The sequence below is a fragment of the Anarrhichthys ocellatus genome, unplaced genomic scaffold (genome assembly GCF_004355925.1).
Source record: "Anarrhichthys ocellatus isolate YVR2014 unplaced genomic scaffold, GSC_Weel_1.0 scaffold32, whole genome shotgun sequence".
Classification (NCBI taxonomy): domain Eukaryota; kingdom Metazoa; phylum Chordata; class Actinopteri; order Perciformes; family Anarhichadidae; genus Anarrhichthys; species Anarrhichthys ocellatus.
Window position 1 is genome coordinate 2,138,154 of NW_022280062.1, and position 18,734 is coordinate 2,156,887.

Sequence of the window (18,734 nt, forward strand, 5' to 3'; positions counted from 1 at the left end):
ATGATTATGTATAGTGGAGATGGGAAAGATCTTCAATGTGAACAGCGTGCAAGCGTTCACAAAATCAAGACAACTGTACGATTACAGAGATTATTCAATTGCTTTTGCTAAATGCAATTGTAATGTTTTCTTAACGTCTCATGTGTAATATATTCATATGCTTCTGTAGAGCGCTTTGAATAATCCATGTGTCTGAATTGTGAGGACAGCAAAATCACACTTTAATATTCAACAGATCCAGTAAAGTAACTCAGTCAGTTGGTTATCACACAATCCTTATTTATTTGTCCACAATCTTTAATCCATTCTACTCTCATTATTTAGTATGTAAATTATATTTCAGTTAATTTGCAGGTTAAGCCAGAGAGCGAAAGCTTCTCCCTCTGTCAAATCCAGCAGTAAACATCTACCATCACACTCTCACTAGATACAGATGAAAAGAAAAACACATTCATTAACTGGCACAAAGGCTCATGGGATACAGACGGCCAAAAAGCCCTTTCAAAAGTGCATTATACAGCAGTCATGTCGCAATGCCTTTTAATAGAAACTCCCATTCAACAACAATGAAACAGACAAATATCGACCCCCAATATTTTTGGCAATATGTCATTTGCCATTTTTCTTAATCTTCTTCCTAGTGTCATGTTCAAAATACAATTTACAAAATGGTTTTAAAATACTGGAAGACACTTTTTTAATTTGAAATTAGTTGTTGAAAAGCGCAGCAATGTTTCTGTATATCCAAGTCAGAATCATCAAAATGATGAGTGAAGACACAGTTGAGGAAAAAAAAAAAAGTACGTTTGAACATTAAAGCCTTCAAATAAAAAGATCCATATAAGACAAGTATAAAAGTGATTTTTTTAGACATGTATTATTTGAAGGCTGTATGCTGAGATTCACAATACCTTTTGACACACTGCAGAACATCACAAAACACCTGTATAAAAGAACAAACGTCTCTTCCCGTCTGGAAAAGCATGCTACAAAATAAAAAGTGTTCTTATTATAATCATGTCTTGTTTCCAAAATAAACATTTTATCATATAAACGGCTTTTTGTATGTCATGAGAAAATGTCATTTCAGCTTCTATCTTCCCTAAGTGTATTACAAAATCTTCAATCTGACGATTCAAGTAACAACTAAATATTTAAAACACTAAAACCTACATTTTGATATGTGCCCCCCCCCCCGCCCCCTTTTTTTCTACCCTTGAGTTTTAAATCTGGGAAATATGTGCACATTGTTAGTGTTTGCATGCATAGAAATCTTCAACTGCAATCATTAGAACTGCATTCAATTAAAGCCTGTTTCCTGAAGACAACTCAAACCGAGTGATGTGGCGGTTTTGCAGTCTTGCTACTTCCTGTTCTGCTTCATCATGATCGCAACACAAGAACAAAAACAAAACATTTCTTGCAATTTCAGACAGCTGAGAAGGCAACAATCGTTAGATACCGTACTGACTGGATGAGCATGAACTTTGAAACAAAGTGTCTCCACCAATGATTGTTACATGAAATACTAACCAATGTGCTAATGGAGCATTTAAGCAAGTAGAAAATAAAGTTACATTTTTCAAACTTAAAAAAAGTATTGATTGATTAGAGATTTAGATGAACCGTCGTTAGTGTGGTAGTTCTCTGGTAAATAACTCAAGGTGTATTAGGCCATTGTGGGTAATGTTGCAATCAATAAGCAGGATATGATTCATGGGAATATTGTATCTTTATATGTGTTTGTAATGAGGAATGTAATGATTTGTCACATATTCACAATCATATCCGATTCCCTAGATACTTTAAAGCAGACCTTTCTGTCTGGTTCTTTTAATCATAAATATTTTCTCACTTTTCAGGGAAATTTTTTTTTTAAATCATCATGAATATTGATATGACAACATAAAATGACACATAGCATGATAGAGGAAATGTATTTTCGTCACTGTGCAAAGAGCACATTAGTCCCATTTTAAAAGACAGTAGTCTGACTTCATGAGACGAGGCAAATAATGGGAACAAACAGTGATACATCAAGCAACTGCGCCTCGTGCTAACGAATAAAAACGCAGCTTTACTTCTGCAAGGATGCAGTTAAACAAATGTTGCCAACAGCAGCTACACCTGTTGGCGCTGAGAAACCTCTGTTTGCACAGGCAAAGAAGTCGTTCTCTTTCAAATACGCAACAATCCTCCAATCATCTCAGAGTGACCTTTGATACCCTTAATGTTGAATTTAAACTACAACGTCAGGCTTTTTTAAAAGTGCATGCTCACATTCAATAATGTAACATTGTTTTACTTTTCTTAAAATGCATCGAGGTTGGTGGACTCTAACCCAGATGCCTTGAAACTATGTGAATGAGTTTAAACACCTCGTCTGTTACAACAGTCAGTGTCACACCTGCTTCTCCTCCTCCCCGTCACGTTCAGAGGAGGTCAGTTCCATCATAGACGACAGGCTTGTCTAGACTCAGATGATACATCACTTTCTTTGAGATGAACCTTATTAACAGGAAAAACAGAGGATTTTTTGTTAAAAGTTTGCTCCTTACTTTCTAGTTTAGTAGAGGTCTATGCAAATATAGCGGTTTGTGCTAAAGAGCTGACAGGATGTCTTACAAATACACAAAGTTCTCACATGGAGCACACAGGGACTGACCTGGAGAAAGAGTTGTCAAAGACAAGTGTGTACTCTCCAGCGTTTCTGACTTTCAGTTCCCCCTGGATTGTCTCTCTCTGGGAGTTACAGCGAGTCAGCGGGATCAAGACCTGTGGAGAGCAAAGGATAGAAATCTTGTTTGACGTTAAGGGTGTCAGGATTAACCGATTTTGCCAGCAAGACTTTACGAGACGCGTTGTTTGTGTGTGCTGTGAAATCTCTCCTCTCAATATGCAATATGGAGATTGGCCTTAATGCTTTCTAGTTGCCGATCCCTGATAATGTTACAATGTGAACAACATATCCGTGTTAAAATCAGCAAGAGAGCTAGCTAATGTTAGCAGCAACAGCTAACAGCTGAAGATAGACACTAGAGAGTGCCAATGCCAAGTATGTGTGTATTTATTTAAAAAGCACTATTGATGACTTTAACAAATTAAAGGGATATAGTTGATGATGATAAATATTTTAGTTCATGAGCTATATATCTATTAAAACTATTCTTAATTAATTCTGAAAACTGTGATAATTCCCGACAATAATTATGATATAAAGATGTCATATTGTGATATCCCAATGAGATATTGATAATTAAACAGAAAAGAAATATACTGTAAATTTTAGTTACCTTAAATCCTTAATTAATTCCACAAATACTGCATTTTGCTGCTCTTTTGTTGACTTTGGAGAAGTGTATCTGCCCTCGTTCCCTCTATTCATATACTGGTGTCTCACCTTGGCCTGCTCCAGCGGGGTCTCTGTACTCTCCCTGTAGACCACACTGAAGGAGATGCTCTTCGGTTCAGAGGTGAACGTCCAGGAGACCGTAGGACCAGGACTACTCATGGAGATGGGGATGGTGCTGTAACAGCTGGACTTGATGAAGAGCTCTCGAGAGCTGTCCCCAAACCCTGAGATGTCCTCCACTGTGAAGAGGACGGAGAGCCTACAGCAGAGGGAAGTTCACGTGTTGTCGTAAAGTGTTTGTATAGCTGTGTATGTGTATGTGCTTGGGGCGAAAAGAAGTGATGCAGCAAAACCAGAGATATCGTCTTTTCTATCCCATGTATTCCTCCTTGTCAAAACCTGGCGCCTACATTACCCACAATGCAACCCAAGCCCTGACAGTTCAGTTGGTAGTTCAGTGTTGTTATCCTAGAAGGGGCTAATGTAGCTTTAAGCTGCTAGCCTCAAGTAGAGATGAGCAGCAGGCTACAGAGGTCTGGTAAGCTCACCTCTTTCTAACTCCACACCTCCATATTTTTTTTTGCACAAAAGGCTTTTTGGAACTTTTTTCACATACATTATTAGACCCATAAACAGACTTTGAAGTGTAAAATCAATGGCGTTCCACTTAAAAATTTACAATCTATTCTAGTTTTGGGGGATAGGATTTAGTGCTTTGTTAAATCAGGTACTTGATGACACAAGGCTTTGAAGCTTTCTCTGAACAAAACTCCTCCCATTTACAAAGGAATTTAAACAGAGGTCCAAGTACCAAGTAACATTTAGGGAACTTGTCCATGCCACTCATGAATTCGCTTCAGGTTTCACTTCCCATTTTGAGATTCAGTGCAAAGTTTTCACCAGAAGAATACATTAGAAACTCCCTCTGAAAGTTCAAAGTCTAACCTTGTGACTGCGTCCATTCGTAAACACAACTCGGGGGTTTTTGCCAGTGTAACTTTCACTGCATGCGAAACTCACGTGAGGTCTCCAGACTTTAGCAGGCAGATCTCTGCATCCTGTACTGCAGAACTGAGGTCATCAGTGTCATCTGATGTGAGGTCTCCTGCACTGGCACTGCTGTTCCTACAAAGAGTGATGGATATTCTACACTTACATAATGTAGACATACATTTGTATCACCCTAATCCACTGTAATTAAAAGGTAGAATACAGACAGAATCAATCAAAGTGAACTGGAAAAACTCATCCTCCTCCTCATCAGAAATACTCAAAACAGTATTATCCATCTCTAGAAAATGGAAAGGTGTCATACAACACATAGCATCTGTTATGCCCACTGACTTTACTCTGGCCTCTTTTTGGAAGAGAGCTGTCTCTGTGTTTCAGCTCTGGCACACCCCCCCTTCAGTGCCTGGAGCATCCACAAAGTCATCAGTCTGTCAGTGGAGCTGGATATCAACCCCCAGATCCAGTGCTTCTGCCCCTTTTTCTCTTGGCTGTCGAGCTGTTTGTTGGCTTCTGCTGCACCTCTGTTTGGGTTGTTCCTTGGAACAGGTCTATGTAGTTACCGTCTGTCTTGGCTGGCTAGTTGTTGGGGAGTTGTTTGGTAACCAGTGCGGATAACTTTGGGGAAGCCGTGTCGGGGTTCTCTGCCAATTAGTTTGTCATTTCTGTTTTCTCCTGTTTTGGGGCCAGTTAGGGAGCTCAGTACTGTTTTTCTGTTTGTTTCTGTAGGACAGTTTGACTCCTTATGTTATAGTCAGTGAGGGTTTTTTTTTTATTAGTTTGGCCGTAGAGACCCTGATGTCCCTGCTTCCATTTTAATTGGATTATTTCTGTAAATCATTTTATCAATAAATGTTACTCAAGTGTTCCAGCTGCCTTCTCTTTTCATTTTGTTTACATTTTTGCAAAGGTTCTTCAATAACTAGCTATGTTACTTCCTGTGAACCCCTAGACACATTAAATAGGCCGTAACAGCATTAAAAGCAAGAAAGTACACACGCAGTAGGGCTGTACAGTAAATGCCAAAATGCAAATATGTGCATGTGTTATATGACATCTTTCAAGCAATGAATGCAGAAAAATGTTAAAGCTGAAAAGAAAATGTAATTGAAATGAGTTCATTTAATTTTTCAAGATCATGCTCCAGAATTTATTTTCATTATTGCAAACATTTCCAGTTTTTTGACTGTGATGGGCTGCAGAACTAAATGTGGAACAGAGTGAACAGTTTGTTTTGAGAGTGGCATGTTAATAAAAAAAAATCAATCTCTGTGATTGGTATAAAATATCTCATGTGTTGGTTCACTGACTCCCTGCGCTGCACTATCAACTCCCCCTGAGAGTGAATGCATGTGAGATACTTACAGTTGTGCTGCCCCCTGCTGTCCGTGTGCAGGAGAGCAGGCGGTGGCAAAAGAGAGGGAGTCACTGTCATAGACCCCGCTCACCTCCTCCTCTGTGATGATGTCAAAAACACCATCATTCAGCTTGTCACCTTCATCTGCTCCTAGAAAATAAACACATTTTTCAAACATGTATTGCTAATATTTATCTATTTATTGTTTACTCTATTCTTACTGCACTGTGTATGCTGTTGACAACACAACACAATTTTAAAGTGTGCATTTACTTCAGCATTTGACACACTACGTGTGTGTGTGTGTGTGCGTTATGTTACCTGAACCACTCGTCACAGCCCTCCCAGCCTGCAGCAAACGACTGAAAGGCGTCCCTGGTGTGCTGTGAGTCACTTCCTCCTGTGGGTGGCGCTCAATTACTGCACTGTGCTGGTTGTAACAGTCGCTGCAGCAGCGCTCTCTGTGGCCGCCCTGCTGGGTGCTCACTGTGTTACTGCAGCAGTAGTAGCAGAAGGGACGCCCACACAGTCTGGGAATACACACGTTGGGATTGAGATTCAGTAAAAAAAATTGCTTATCATTTTTGAAACGTATATTATTATAGTGCAGAGAGGATTTAGTATGAAAGAAAGTAAAGCTTTTAAAAGAGAGATACATTAATAAAACAAGTCAATACACAGAAATGCATCAGAAAATTAACAACTGCTATTTTTGTCAAGAAATTGCCACTGATGGACATGCATTTAAGATGCTGTTTTAAACATTTGTGATATCTAGCAGTAAGTTGTCCTTCCAGTGCTGCATTAAGTTCCAATACAGGTAGCGATTACACTGCTTCTCTAATGAACTGTGTTACTCTCAGACGTGTTCATCAACATGCTCATTGTGTACTGATACAACCTGACAAACATATATGGTTTATATATTTAAGTAATCTAGAATTGGTTACAGAAGAATGTTGAAATGCACTTAGTAAGATGTTCATCCTTTAATTTTAGTGCAACATCACATGCTGTACAAATACAATAATTCATGTATTTTTCGGTATTCAAAAGCACCGACACGACATGGAGTAGGGCTGTGTTTGAGCAAGAATCTGTCAATGCGATACGTAACACGATAGAAGGGGTTCCAATTCAATATATTGCGATTTTGAAAATCTAATTTAAGGAAAACTGTCATAGTATGAAGAACATGTGCATGAAATCTACTTTTCTATACAACCAGAACAGCGGGATCTGCATGGGCATTTATCACAGTCTAAAATCAACATCACAGCATTGTAGCAACACTGTATTGTGCTTTGACAAATACCACTCAATTGGCAGTGGAAGTTATCTTACTTCACTACTGGGTTGAAGTTGGTAAGTCGAAATGGGAAGTGAAATACAGAAGACAAATGTCATTGGACTTCAGTTCCTGTCACATTTCACCATCTTGACCGAAACAATCACAAAGGGAAATGGTTTAAAAGTAGTGACATAGACATTAGTGTCATTGGTTTACCTGGTGACATATCTATCATAACGTAAAGTATATTTATTTTGTATATTTACAGAGGACCATCTGACCTGCAGTTGTGCTTGCGGAGCCACCAGCTGAACTGACTGTGACAGCCCAGACAGTAGTTGACGTCCCTCTCCGTCTCCTCATCCCGCAGTTTCTGCTCAAACTCCAGGGCATCGGACTTCTGCCACAGTGCATCTTTCTCCCTGCAGAGAGCACCATCAAGACCATTTGCAAATGCACAGTATACTGCAAAATACACAATGTAGATGGTTTGTTTGTGGCCATTTGAAAACCCAAACCCAAAGACATTACGCAACAAATGTAGGCATCATGTCTCAACCCTGCGTTGTGCAGATTTAAACCAAATTAACCTCACTAACAAAAAGGAAAACAAAGACACAAACAGAAGAAAACCAACATGGTATGCCATGGTAAATCTGAGTAAATCAGTATGCTTATACCTGATTAGTTCTACGAGCCTTTCCTCCAAATTGATTTTGGTGCGGTAAAGATCATCGAGTTCGGCAGACGTCTTAAGATCGAAGCTCTGTTTGTCCTGTGTGGCTCTCCGTAGATTTTCACTCATCTCCTGACAGGTCTGCTGAGCCGCTGTCAGGCCATCCTCAGACCTGCATCCATACAAACACACAGGCCGATTCATGAACATGAGGAATCTCTGGTGACTGCGATTGTGTCCATGCAGTTTGTATTTTTAGACCCGAGTTTTAAAAACAATACAGAACAAATAAGACAAATTCCTAGATGAGGCATACTAAATGAAAAATAAACATTACAATCCAAACCCACAAGATTAAAAACATTTTTCACAGAGCTCTAATTCAGACCAGAATGTGTGCTTATGAATACAGTATCTCACCTTGATAAATTTCCTTTCAGATGGATTATCTCGTCTTCTTTCTGCTGGATGAGATTTTCAGAATCGGCCATCTGGATGTTTTTCTCCTCAATCTGTTGGCAATATCTCTGATTCTCAGCCTGAAACCAGTACAGCAAAGCAAGACATTATTTCTGGCTCTTTGCAAATCATTCCTGTGACCATGATGTTATGATTACTTCAATTGTCGATATACACAATGTAACTGGTTTCCATTATCAGTCCGAAACACGCAGAACTGTACAAACATGCATTTCAACCAGAACTTAAAACATCCTTGGACTACTTTAGTGATACTATGGGGGCCAGATTAACCTGCTAATGATAAACCAAACTGACAGATCTGGAATCAGTGTGTCCTCTCACCTCTAGCTGTTTGAATTTGTTCTCCAGTTCGACCACTTTCTCACGCTCAGTGGTCAACTTCAATTTCACTTCTTCCAACTCTTGAGTCACAGTCTGGATGAGAATACAAATTCATCAAATGACAGTAGCATTGCTGATATTACCTTGACCATAAAACAATCTAGCAGTGTTATTAAATGCACAATAGCAACCAGGGTACGCACTGTAGTAACCTGGTTATTGTAAATCCCTGTTTACATGTAGCAGGACAGCAATCCAATTTTTCTTAACAACACAAATGTGCTTTCATTTTATGGTCCAATGTTCAGGATTGGAACAACTGTAACCGGGTTACTTAAGTGCATACAAACACATTAAAGCATGCTTCATTTCTTTAGCTGTTTGTGGCTGACCTGGAGCTGGCTGCTGTGGCTCAAGGCTTGGCTGCTGACCTGGAATCGGATAGCCTGGATCTCCTCTTTGCTAGTCTCCTGCACAGCTCCAGCCTCCTCTTTGGCCTTGCTGAGCTTTTCCTGCAGCTCCTGCTTGGTTGCCAACAACCCGTCTTCGTTATGGAGCTGATCGAGCAGCCGCTGGTTGTCCTGTCTCAGCTGCTCCATGTAGGTATTCAGCCTCTCCGTCTCCCGAGCCGCCTCCTCGTCCAGCTCTTGGAGCCTTGTTGACAAGCCCTCCCAGCGCAGACGAGCCTCTTCGTTCTCAGCAGTGAGCATACACACATGCACGCCGAGTTCAGCTGTTTCTGTGTTGGCTCTGTGGAGCGCCTCCCCGGATTCACTGATCTCCAGACACAAGCCCTCGTAACGCAACTTCAGTTTGTTGAGCTCCTCTCTGGAGGCCATCACCTCCGCAGCCAGACCTGCTCGAGCCTGAGCCTCACCGTCACGCTCCCGGATAAGAGCCTCTTCTCGCTCCCGGGATCGGAGAATCTCATCCACATGCCGGCGGTTCAGCTCCTCCACCTGGGCTTTGAGTTGCTCTGCTAAGACACGGAGGTCCTCCCTGGAGTACTCGGTCACCTCCTGAAGGGCCTGAACCTTCATCCGCTCCTCAGCTCCTGCTAGAAGCTGAGCCCTGAGCTCCATCAGCTCGTCCTGGAGCCGGTGCACCTCCCTTAGGTTGAGCTCCAGCTGAGCCTCAGCCAAAACTAGCCTGAACGGGGCCTCTTTGGTTTCCACTAAGGATTTCTGATGCTCATCATGAAGCTTCTGCATCTTTTCATTGCTCTCTGCAGCTCCTTTTTCGGCATGACGCTCCCCAGTCCTGCTCTCCAGCTCCTGTGCTCTAGCTTGCAGATGCCCACATTCGACAGTCTGGTCTCTCAGTTTCATCTCGGTTTCTTGGAGTTTTTCAAGTAACTCTACTTGGCTTCTTTGGGACACAATGAGGCTCTTGTCCAACTGCTCAGCTTTGGCAGTAAGTGAGTCCAGTTCCTGTTGAGTTGTGGCCGACCGTTTCTTCAACGAGGTCTGGACCTCAAGAAGCTCCCCGTTCTCATGCTCTAGCTTCTTTATTTGAGCATCACATACTTCCTTCTGGACGAGCGCCTTCTGGGCAATCTCCTCCAAATGCAGGTTTTCATCTAGAAGCTTCTTCTCCCTATCTTCCACACACATCTTTGCAGCCTCAACTCGGCCCTTTAGGTGCTTCTCAGAGGCCCTGAAAGAAGCTAGCTGGTCTAACAAGGCGGTCCTGCTCTCAGTCAGCTCTGTAATGCCCCCCTCACTCTTCTTAACTGTTTGGAGTAGCTTAGCATTTATTTCCACGAGATTGCTGCATTTGGTTTTGTAGTCCTTGAGGTTCTCAGAGGAAGCAACTTCATTATCAGCAAGTTGAGAGTTCAGACTTTCTTTCTCAACATTTAACTTCTCCAACTGCTCTTCAAAATGCTTGATTTTCTCTGAACTAAAGGCGAGCTCTTTCTCTCGTTTTTTTAGAGCCGTTCTTACATCCAGCAGCTGGCTCTCGACTTCCTCACTCTGGCTACTACTCACCCTACATATCTGCCCTACCTCGTCCCTCTCCTCGTGCAGTCTTTTCCTCAGGTCCTCCGCCTGTCGTTCTCTGCACTCCAGTGACGCTTGTAGATCCTGAAGCTGGGCTCTCAAGTTCCCCGTCTCTTTCTCTTTCAAACTCAGCGCCCCCTGAATTCGACCAACTGCACTTTGGAGCTCCTCCAACCGCTTGAGCGCCGCCTCACGTTCGTCATGGGCTCTGGATTTTACTTTAGCCAGCTTCGCCTCACTGTTCCTCAACTCTTCTTCCCTGAGTTTTAGTTCCTGGGACAGACGCTCAGAGTGCCTGGCCCTGTCCTCAGCCTCTCTCTTTGCCTCCATCCTTTCCTCCTCCGTTGTCTTGAGTTTATCCAGGAGTTCCTGGATTTTCCAGGCTGAGTCGCAGTAGCTTGTGGTTTGTTGTTCCTTTTCTTTAAGAACCTCGTCCAACTTAGAAAGAAGCTCCATATTTTTGTCCTCAGCAGCCGTGAGTCTGTCTTTAAGTTCCCCGATTAATTCTTCACTACAGGTTTGAAGGTGATTTGCTCTCTCCTGATGATCTATTTCTTGGTTACTTTGTGCTGCTGTAGATGCAGATTCACCAGAGCACTTCTGAGATGCTAACAGCTGGCCTTGAAGGTCCTTAACCACATCTTTTAGCTCAGCAGCCTCTTTCCCTAACTCCTGAACCCGTAACAGAAGCTCCTGCTGTTTCAGCTCGGACTGGTCGAGCTCAATGCGGAGGTTCTCTGCAATACTACAAGGAGAGGGTTCCCCCAGTTCCCCCAATTCACCAAGGAGACTGTGACTGAGGTCTGAGAATGGGACAAACTCCTGCACCTGGTCAGAGAATGGAACAAGAGAACATTAAAGTTTGAATGTCACATTTACTCAAATATTTGTGCAGAATTGTCCATGTTTAGTATGTATTTAGGTACCTGTGAGTAGCCGCTAACGAGACTGTTGATGCTGGAGCAGCGACTGGGAGGCCTCCACACAGAAGCTGCTGAGGCGGAACCTAAAGTTCGCCTTTGACATAATGAGATACCAAATATTAAGATCTTCAACAACTGGTAAAGACAAAGAGTAAGATAAACATGACATCCAACTGATAAAAAAACAAAAACCTTTACACAAAAGAGGAACTTAAGTTGACTGAAAAAAGTATTTAGGTAGCTCTACAGTAACTGTATTTTATGGGTCTCCTAATTTCCTCATATTTAACAAAGAAATTTCCCAGAAAGGACAACTTATACAAAAGGTAAATCAAGACAAAGCCCTTACACAGTATGAATACTAAGTACATACTAATTGTGTATGTTTTAAAGAAAGAACCAGGAAATGATGGAATAGCTAGAGAACGTAATAGGGTGAGGTTTTTATGTCGTTGCTGATTTTCAGAGGAACTTCCTTGAAAGAATTGCAAACAATTAGTGACTTAATGACTTAAAATTGTGTGTCAAATTTCATTCATTGGTTAAAACTTACAATACTTTATTTGTTAAAAAAAAATCTCCATATTTTTTGAATATGTTTGCCTGTAATTCAGAACTGCACATTTTACATTTCTGCATGTTCAGCTTATATCTTGTGCATCAATTATTACAAATTTAAATTAAATAAAACGTATTGAACATTATTCATTTTTACTATGCTTAGTGACAACTGAAATGTCACTGCATGTCAGAATGTACAAGTGCTTTCTAGGTAATTATTACCAATAATGTCATGTGATCAGATTTCCTCAAGCAAATTGTTGCAAAGTTCCCGTGGCCTGATTGCAACAACACCTTAACACATAATACTTTGCATTCAGACTTCACAAGAAAGTAGGTCAGTAACTTAAGTACGTAAGCCTACTCCTGGAATGCACGCTCGTATTTCTTCTGGTGAAGTGATGAAACTGTTTCCATCCAGTCATGATTCATGTTAAAACAACTAACTGGGTTTGGGCGGAGGTGTAATTTCAGGTTACTCATGGTAAATAGCAATTGGAACAAGTAGTTGTTAAAAAGAAATTACAAAAACACAAGGCACTTACACCATAACGTACATATACTTTATCTACACCGTACAATATATTCCTCTATAACAGCCCTCAAAAGAAATACTGCAATTGTGAATTTTATTTTCTTCATTCTTGTTCATAATGTGCGTGACAGGTGTTGATTCAACCCTTTCTCAGGTAATCTTCCGGACCATTGTGTTGTTCTAGGTGTTGCTGCACTGCATTACATTGTGAGATTTAACCAGTAAGCCCACTAATGTCATGCACAACAACAACACAAATTAGGCCTTTTAAAAAAAAAAACTGTGTCCGCTGCCTGTAGAGTGACTGCAAATTGATGAGAATGAAGTTTTGGCAAAGGTGCTGACGTGAGGAACAGTGATCAGCGCTCACACATTGTCGGCACCCACTGTCTCACACACACATTTATACACGCTTAAGCAGAAAAAAAAAAAAAAAAAAAAAAAAAAAGAGCTGTGAATGTGCAGAGTGATCAGATAATTAAGTGCTACTTCAAGTTGTGAAATACTCAATATTGCTTCACCACAATGCTGCATTAACTGCACTAAACTGGGGTGTTTTTCAAATGACCTAAGGTCTGTCTCCGATCAATTTACAAAGAATTTCCAACCCCGAGGCGGAAGGATTAGAAGCTTTTATTTCTTTTTTTTTTTTTTCATCCAAAACAATATCCAGAATCAACTTTGTGTTTTTCCTCAAAAGGAAAGTGTAAACAGATAATTGTCGGCATTTTTTTACCTCGCAAAGGTTGGCCAATCTGCATCCAGGTCGTAACCTCTGGCTGCCACGTCAAATTGGATCTGGTTGAGCTCATAAAGATGGTCGATTATGTCAGCAGTGACATGAGACTTAAGGAGGGGACTCCGGGCATAGTACCAGTCGCTGTGTGGGAAGAATAAAAACAAAAAAACACCAAACACAATGCTGAGGAGAAGGCGAACACACACACATTTATTTTTATTTGACAGTTTACAATGTTGTTCCATGTTGATTAGGCAACGAGATTTAACGTTATACTGTGCTATTCATGATGAGACCAAATAAAATAATAATCACTGATCACATGCAGCATAAATAAAAGCATGACAAATAAAAGGTACTATATAAACCGGTGATTGATGAAGTACCTTTCTGGGGGCTGGAAATGATTCATTTAAAAATCTTGATTCTTACTCATGACACTCAAATGTAAAAAATCTATTTACGACGTTCTTAATAAAGAAAGCCTAACTCAACCACAAGAGACAATGTGCAGCACTCACACTCTAGAGTTATATGGTGGTTCATCTTCAAAAAAGGCAAGCAATTGGGCGCAATTAAGATTGAACATAGCATCAAGACAAAAAAGTTTAACCTGGAGGAAGTTTTGAGTGTGCGTTAACTGGAGAGCAGAATAATTATTGTCCAATAAAGGCCTTGTTCTCGGCTACAGAGTTGAATAGATTTAGACTATTTAAGAATTGTTGACTATGACCTTTAATGAGACTGTTCCAGGAAATGTTCGGTTGAACACAAGGAACATTTAGAAATATATAATCAAAAATAAAGTGAAGAGATAAAGAAGTAGCGATAAATAACTCAAGGATTAGTTTAGGGACAATATGGGAAATGTGGTAATCTGCTTTCTTGCTGAGAGTTAGATGAGAAGTTTGATATCACTCTCATGTCTGTACGGACACAGCCCGGCTAGCTGTTTCCCCTGTTTCCAGTCTTTATGCTAAGCTATGCTAACCAGCTGTAGCTTCATATTTACAAACACGAGAGCGGTATTAAGCTCGTCATCTAACTCTTGGCAAGAAAGGAAATAAGCATATTTATCTTTTCTAAATACAAACATAGCACTTGAAAGAATGTAATTAAGTGTTTCAGGTTCCAGGAGTGTCTTTAACTTAATTTCCTTTTGCTCTCTTGAAATAGCAACGTAAATCACAAAAGGCTATCCTGGTTAAATGAAGCAGGAACTAAATTGACATTAGGTTTGATGAACGGCTGAGGAAGTGAGACGTGACTGTTGGTGTCTATGGTTGGACTAAGTGGCTGTTGTGTTTTCTGTGAAAACAGAAATAAGATGTTAATCAGGAAGGGAGAGTCGCACTTCCAAAACAAGACATCATCGCACCATAAAGCACAAACATGAAGAGTTCATATAGTATGAACATGTATCAGCAGCTTGAAGGAAAAAAGCTCTATCTATCTATATATATATATCTATGTATATACATCTATGTATATACATCTATATATACAGTATATATAAAACGTGGTTGTGTATAGAAGGAGTGTGTTCTCGCTTACCTTGTGGCCTTCTGGTTTACAAAACACTGCTGCAGTGTGTCAGCAAGACGCTGGTGAACGAGTGAGTAGCGGATGAAGGCCCTTCCTCTCCCCAGTGAGGTCTTCAACTGAGGACACACAAAAATACACACACACACACACACACACACACACACACACACACACACACACACACACACACACACAGACACACACACACACACAGACACAGACATTACCTCTCTGCAATGTGAACTGACCTCAGTAGTCAGTGTTCTCTATAGTCTAGTCAGTATCATACAGGTCAAACTATTTTTACATAAAGTGGCTCCTTTCTGAATAATCTCTACTTAAATGTGGCAACAATTACACTTGCAGGACATTAAAAGACGAGGAATTAATGATATCTTTCATCATTGATTAGTCTGGCCATTACTCTCTCTCGTAGTCGATAACAATTTGGTCTATAAAATGAAAGCCCAGGGTTTAAGATGACGTCTTCAATTGTCTTGTTTCCCCCCCCCCACCCAACAGTCCAAAATCCGAAGATACTGTATTTGGCTTACAATGAATGTAATGAGGCCATGGGAAAGTCTGATTTATTTGCTTGACAAATGACTCAAATGCAATTAAAATAGTTGTCTTTGCAGTGTCATCACTGCTCTAAATGTACAGTATCTGTCAGTACATCCAGACTCTCCAATACATTAGCAGATGGAGGGATTTAAGTAAGACAACAGACCCACAGATCTACCAGAAGGACACCAGCTGGAGACTGATTTACATCAGAGACTGACCGACAAGAAACAAGAAGAGTGAAAGAAAAGTAAAAGTAATATGCTCACAAAAATGTGGCACTCACTTATTACATATTTCCCTAATGAATGGAACAATGGCGCTGCACGAGAGCCCAACAATCATTCAATACTGAACTGAAGCACAAAAATCAATATCAGGTAAAAGACAAGCAACTAATTAAATATAGCACAATGAGGACTAGTTCAACTACAGTAATTTCAGTATGAAGCTCACCAACTGTCAATTCCCAGGCTAGAAGGTGAGGAACAAGGTATAAGGCAGCAAGTGAATTAGCAGCACAGAGTCTTACTGTGCCTGATTCACCTGAGGATTAGTTACATGGTTATGTGCATTCGTGTGTCTTCATGTGTTGCACGACATGGCAGTGCTGAGGCGACGAGGGTGGCTGTGTGTGTGTGTGTGTGTGTGTGTGTGTGTGTGTTGCAGAGGAGGATTACCTCAGCGATGGACTTAACAAAACGGATGCCATCATTAGCTCCCTTGATCTTAATCAGGCAGTCGCAGAAGTAATCCCAGTAGTCTTTCCTCTGACCAAGAAAGGTTGTCTTCTCTTTCTGGTCAAACTGAGAAAGAAACATTACCTCATTATTGCATAATTAATGTTACATATATATTATAAAATGTCTTCAGCAGTATGGATTGTACAAAAGGTTTTTTTCTGGCACGACCTTGTGTAAATATTTAATGTTAATGGTAGAAATTGTAATTAAAATGATTCCTATGAACTTCCTCCATGTTACACCTTTGTCTCTCTAGAGCTGTGGTTCCCAACCTGTGGGTCGGGAGACTTTCAAAGTGTCACAAGATGATTTCAATGGGTCAAATGTGCTACACACATTTTTATTTTTTAGTTGTGAAATACTCATAGCTTAGGTCTCTGTTAGAGAGACTTGAAGGAAAAGAAAATGACTCTTTTGTGTTTCAATTTAAAGGTTCACAACCCAAAAACATTGGGAATCACTGGTCAAGAGAACTGGTTCCCAGTGTTATTAACTTGTGACCTTTTGAAGCAAAGCAATCCTTAGTCACAACCCCTTTGTCACATACGTTTGAGATGTAGACAACTCAACCCAAAACTTGATGTTCGCTCCTCAGGTTGTTTCATTTGAGAAATGACATGATCATTTCGAAAACACAAAACCAGATCATCCTGATGAACTCTCAACAAAACATGTGTGACATCATACCTGTAGCAGGTATTCTAGTTTATAGAAGAACTTGTGCAGGTTGGCGCTGTCGTCGGTTACAGGTTCACCACACTCGTTGTGTTCTTTACTCAACTCAAACACAGCATCTGAACCAGACGGTAACAGCATTGTTAATACATGCACACACACAAATATCAAAATGTGTTCACACAGAAGCCAAAAAAAAAAATAGTAGAATCTGCAGTTTAATGCTCCCATACTATATTTTGTCAATCATTGATCTACATGCACAAAACATTTCCACATGAAAATCTATCATCGATCTAAGTTTTGCAGTTATTCTGGGAGCAAGATACTTTCTGCAGATTCTACTATTTTTTTTGCCTTGATACATCCTGTTTGGAGACACATACAACTTCAAAAAGTAAACAATAACAAGCATGCATTATATTGTAAGAGACTGTAAGGGATGGTGCTCATTGTAAGTGTGAACTAGTTACCATGCAGATCTCTGATTATCCTCTGCAGTTGATTGTCTCCAACTGATGAGGAGGAGGCCATGGTTGGGTACGGGCAGTTTACTCAGGAAATCTGCATGTAAGATGAAAATGACAGAGATTGTGAGTATTTGTGTAATAATCCTCATGATATAAACACTGATCATCATATCCCTGAATTGTCCAGGATATACCTGAGCCCAAAAATATAAATCGTAATTACAGCATGAGACTGTAAAAATATGCCAGAGCTGCTACTACATGGAGGTAAACACAAACATAGTGCATCCTAAACTAGTTTCACCCCTGCTGTAAAGTGTTATTCCATAAACACTACATTGTATTCTTTCCAAACCAACAAGTCTTAGACAAATGAGACAATGCTAATACCCCAGAGGGGTCCATGAACTTGTTAAGAGGAAGAAACCACAGTGACATTAGCTCAGAGAAGTTAGCAAACATTTGCCTACAGTCAGAAGAGGAACAACATTTGCATCACGACGAAAGACTGAAGCTTATCCCTGTTTGCAGCGACAGTATATCCTTGACAGGCGACTGACAACATGTTTTATGTATTGTTATCTACTGGCAGCACAACAAACAAGCAAAAATTAGTTAAATCACTTTCAAACGGCTTCAAAATGCAACAAACAGAAACATAAACATCGATTTGTCAAAGCTGGCGAGCGCTATCCTACATGCACCTGTTCCCAGCTCTTCGTTTCCTGGTGGTATTTTATGTAAATTTCTGTTACAAACCCTCGCAGTTTGGTTGTAAGTAAAGCGAAACACTTCAATATTAAATAAACAGTTGAATAATAAACGTACTTGATGTGTAAAACTGTCCAGAGTGTCCTATTTGTAGGTAATACAGCAGAAACTTGCTACCCGTTGAGGGGCGGGGACTGTGAATGATTGACAGGCCTAACGGATCAATGGCTTCAGCTGCTACTGCTGAAATCTGTCCTAGTTTGGTTGAGAGACAAATGATAAATAAACAGACTGAAGCTGAGACGTGTGTCGTGCTTCATGAAGCTAATATTTCATGGACTATATTATACCTGACATCCTTTGTTTATTATATATAATACTACGATGATTACACACTTAGATGGGAATTTTGATGTAAAAATATATTTTTGTGGACCAGTAAATAACTCATGGCATCAAGATGCATTGTATAATATGCAAAAACATATATCATGTGCTACAAAGGACACATCTAAATATTTATTTTTAATAGACTATAATCAAAATCTTTATTTAAATCACGTCTTTATTTTATTTTGTTGTTATTAAATAATTATGTTTTAGTTATCATTTTGTTATTGTGTGAATAATATTGAATACAAAAAAACAACAATAAAAACAAAATTAAAATAGAAACAAAAAAAAGATTCTCCAGGAGGCCGAAATCAGAGGACTGTTAGATAAAAAAAACAAAAAAACGAGAATTTCATCCTTGGCATTTTTCACCTTTTTGTGACA

General features: G+C 40.0%; 1 protein-coding gene across 3 annotated transcripts; it reads right to left on the reverse strand.

The window, feature by feature from the left end:
* Nucleotides 1–262: 262 nt before the first annotated feature.
* Nucleotides 263–18,147, reverse strand: fyco1b (FYVE and coiled-coil domain autophagy adaptor 1b). 3 transcript variants are annotated; one of them, XM_031865332.1, is made up of 18 exons: nt 18,075–18,147; nt 17,250–17,340; nt 16,789–16,895; nt 16,039–16,164; nt 14,804–14,910; nt 13,247–13,390; nt 11,418–11,508; nt 8,881–11,319; nt 8,489–8,581; nt 8,105–8,223; nt 7,689–7,856; nt 7,290–7,430; nt 6,039–6,247; nt 5,726–5,861; nt 4,373–4,477; nt 3,401–3,611; nt 2,666–2,775; nt 263–2,508 (listed from the first exon to the last, which is right to left on the reverse strand). In XM_031865332.1, exons 2-18 carry the CDS (start codon nt 17,308–17,310, stop codon nt 2,433–2,435), a joined length of 4,443 nt encoding a protein of 1,480 aa, XP_031721192.1. In that variant the 5' UTR covers nt 17,311–17,340; nt 18,075–18,147; the 3' UTR covers nt 263–2,432. The 3 variants fall into 3 exon arrangements, 2 of the variants coding, with proteins under 2 accessions (XP_031721192.1, XP_031721191.1); XM_031865331.1 differs by having other exon boundaries at nt 5,726–5,867; XR_004213374.1 differs by lacking the exons at nt 263–2,508; nt 2,666–2,775; nt 3,401–3,611; nt 4,373–4,477; nt 5,726–5,861 and adding an exon at nt 7,062–7,154 and having other exon boundaries at nt 6,170–6,247.
* Between the last annotated feature and the right edge of the window lie 587 nt (nt 18,148–18,734).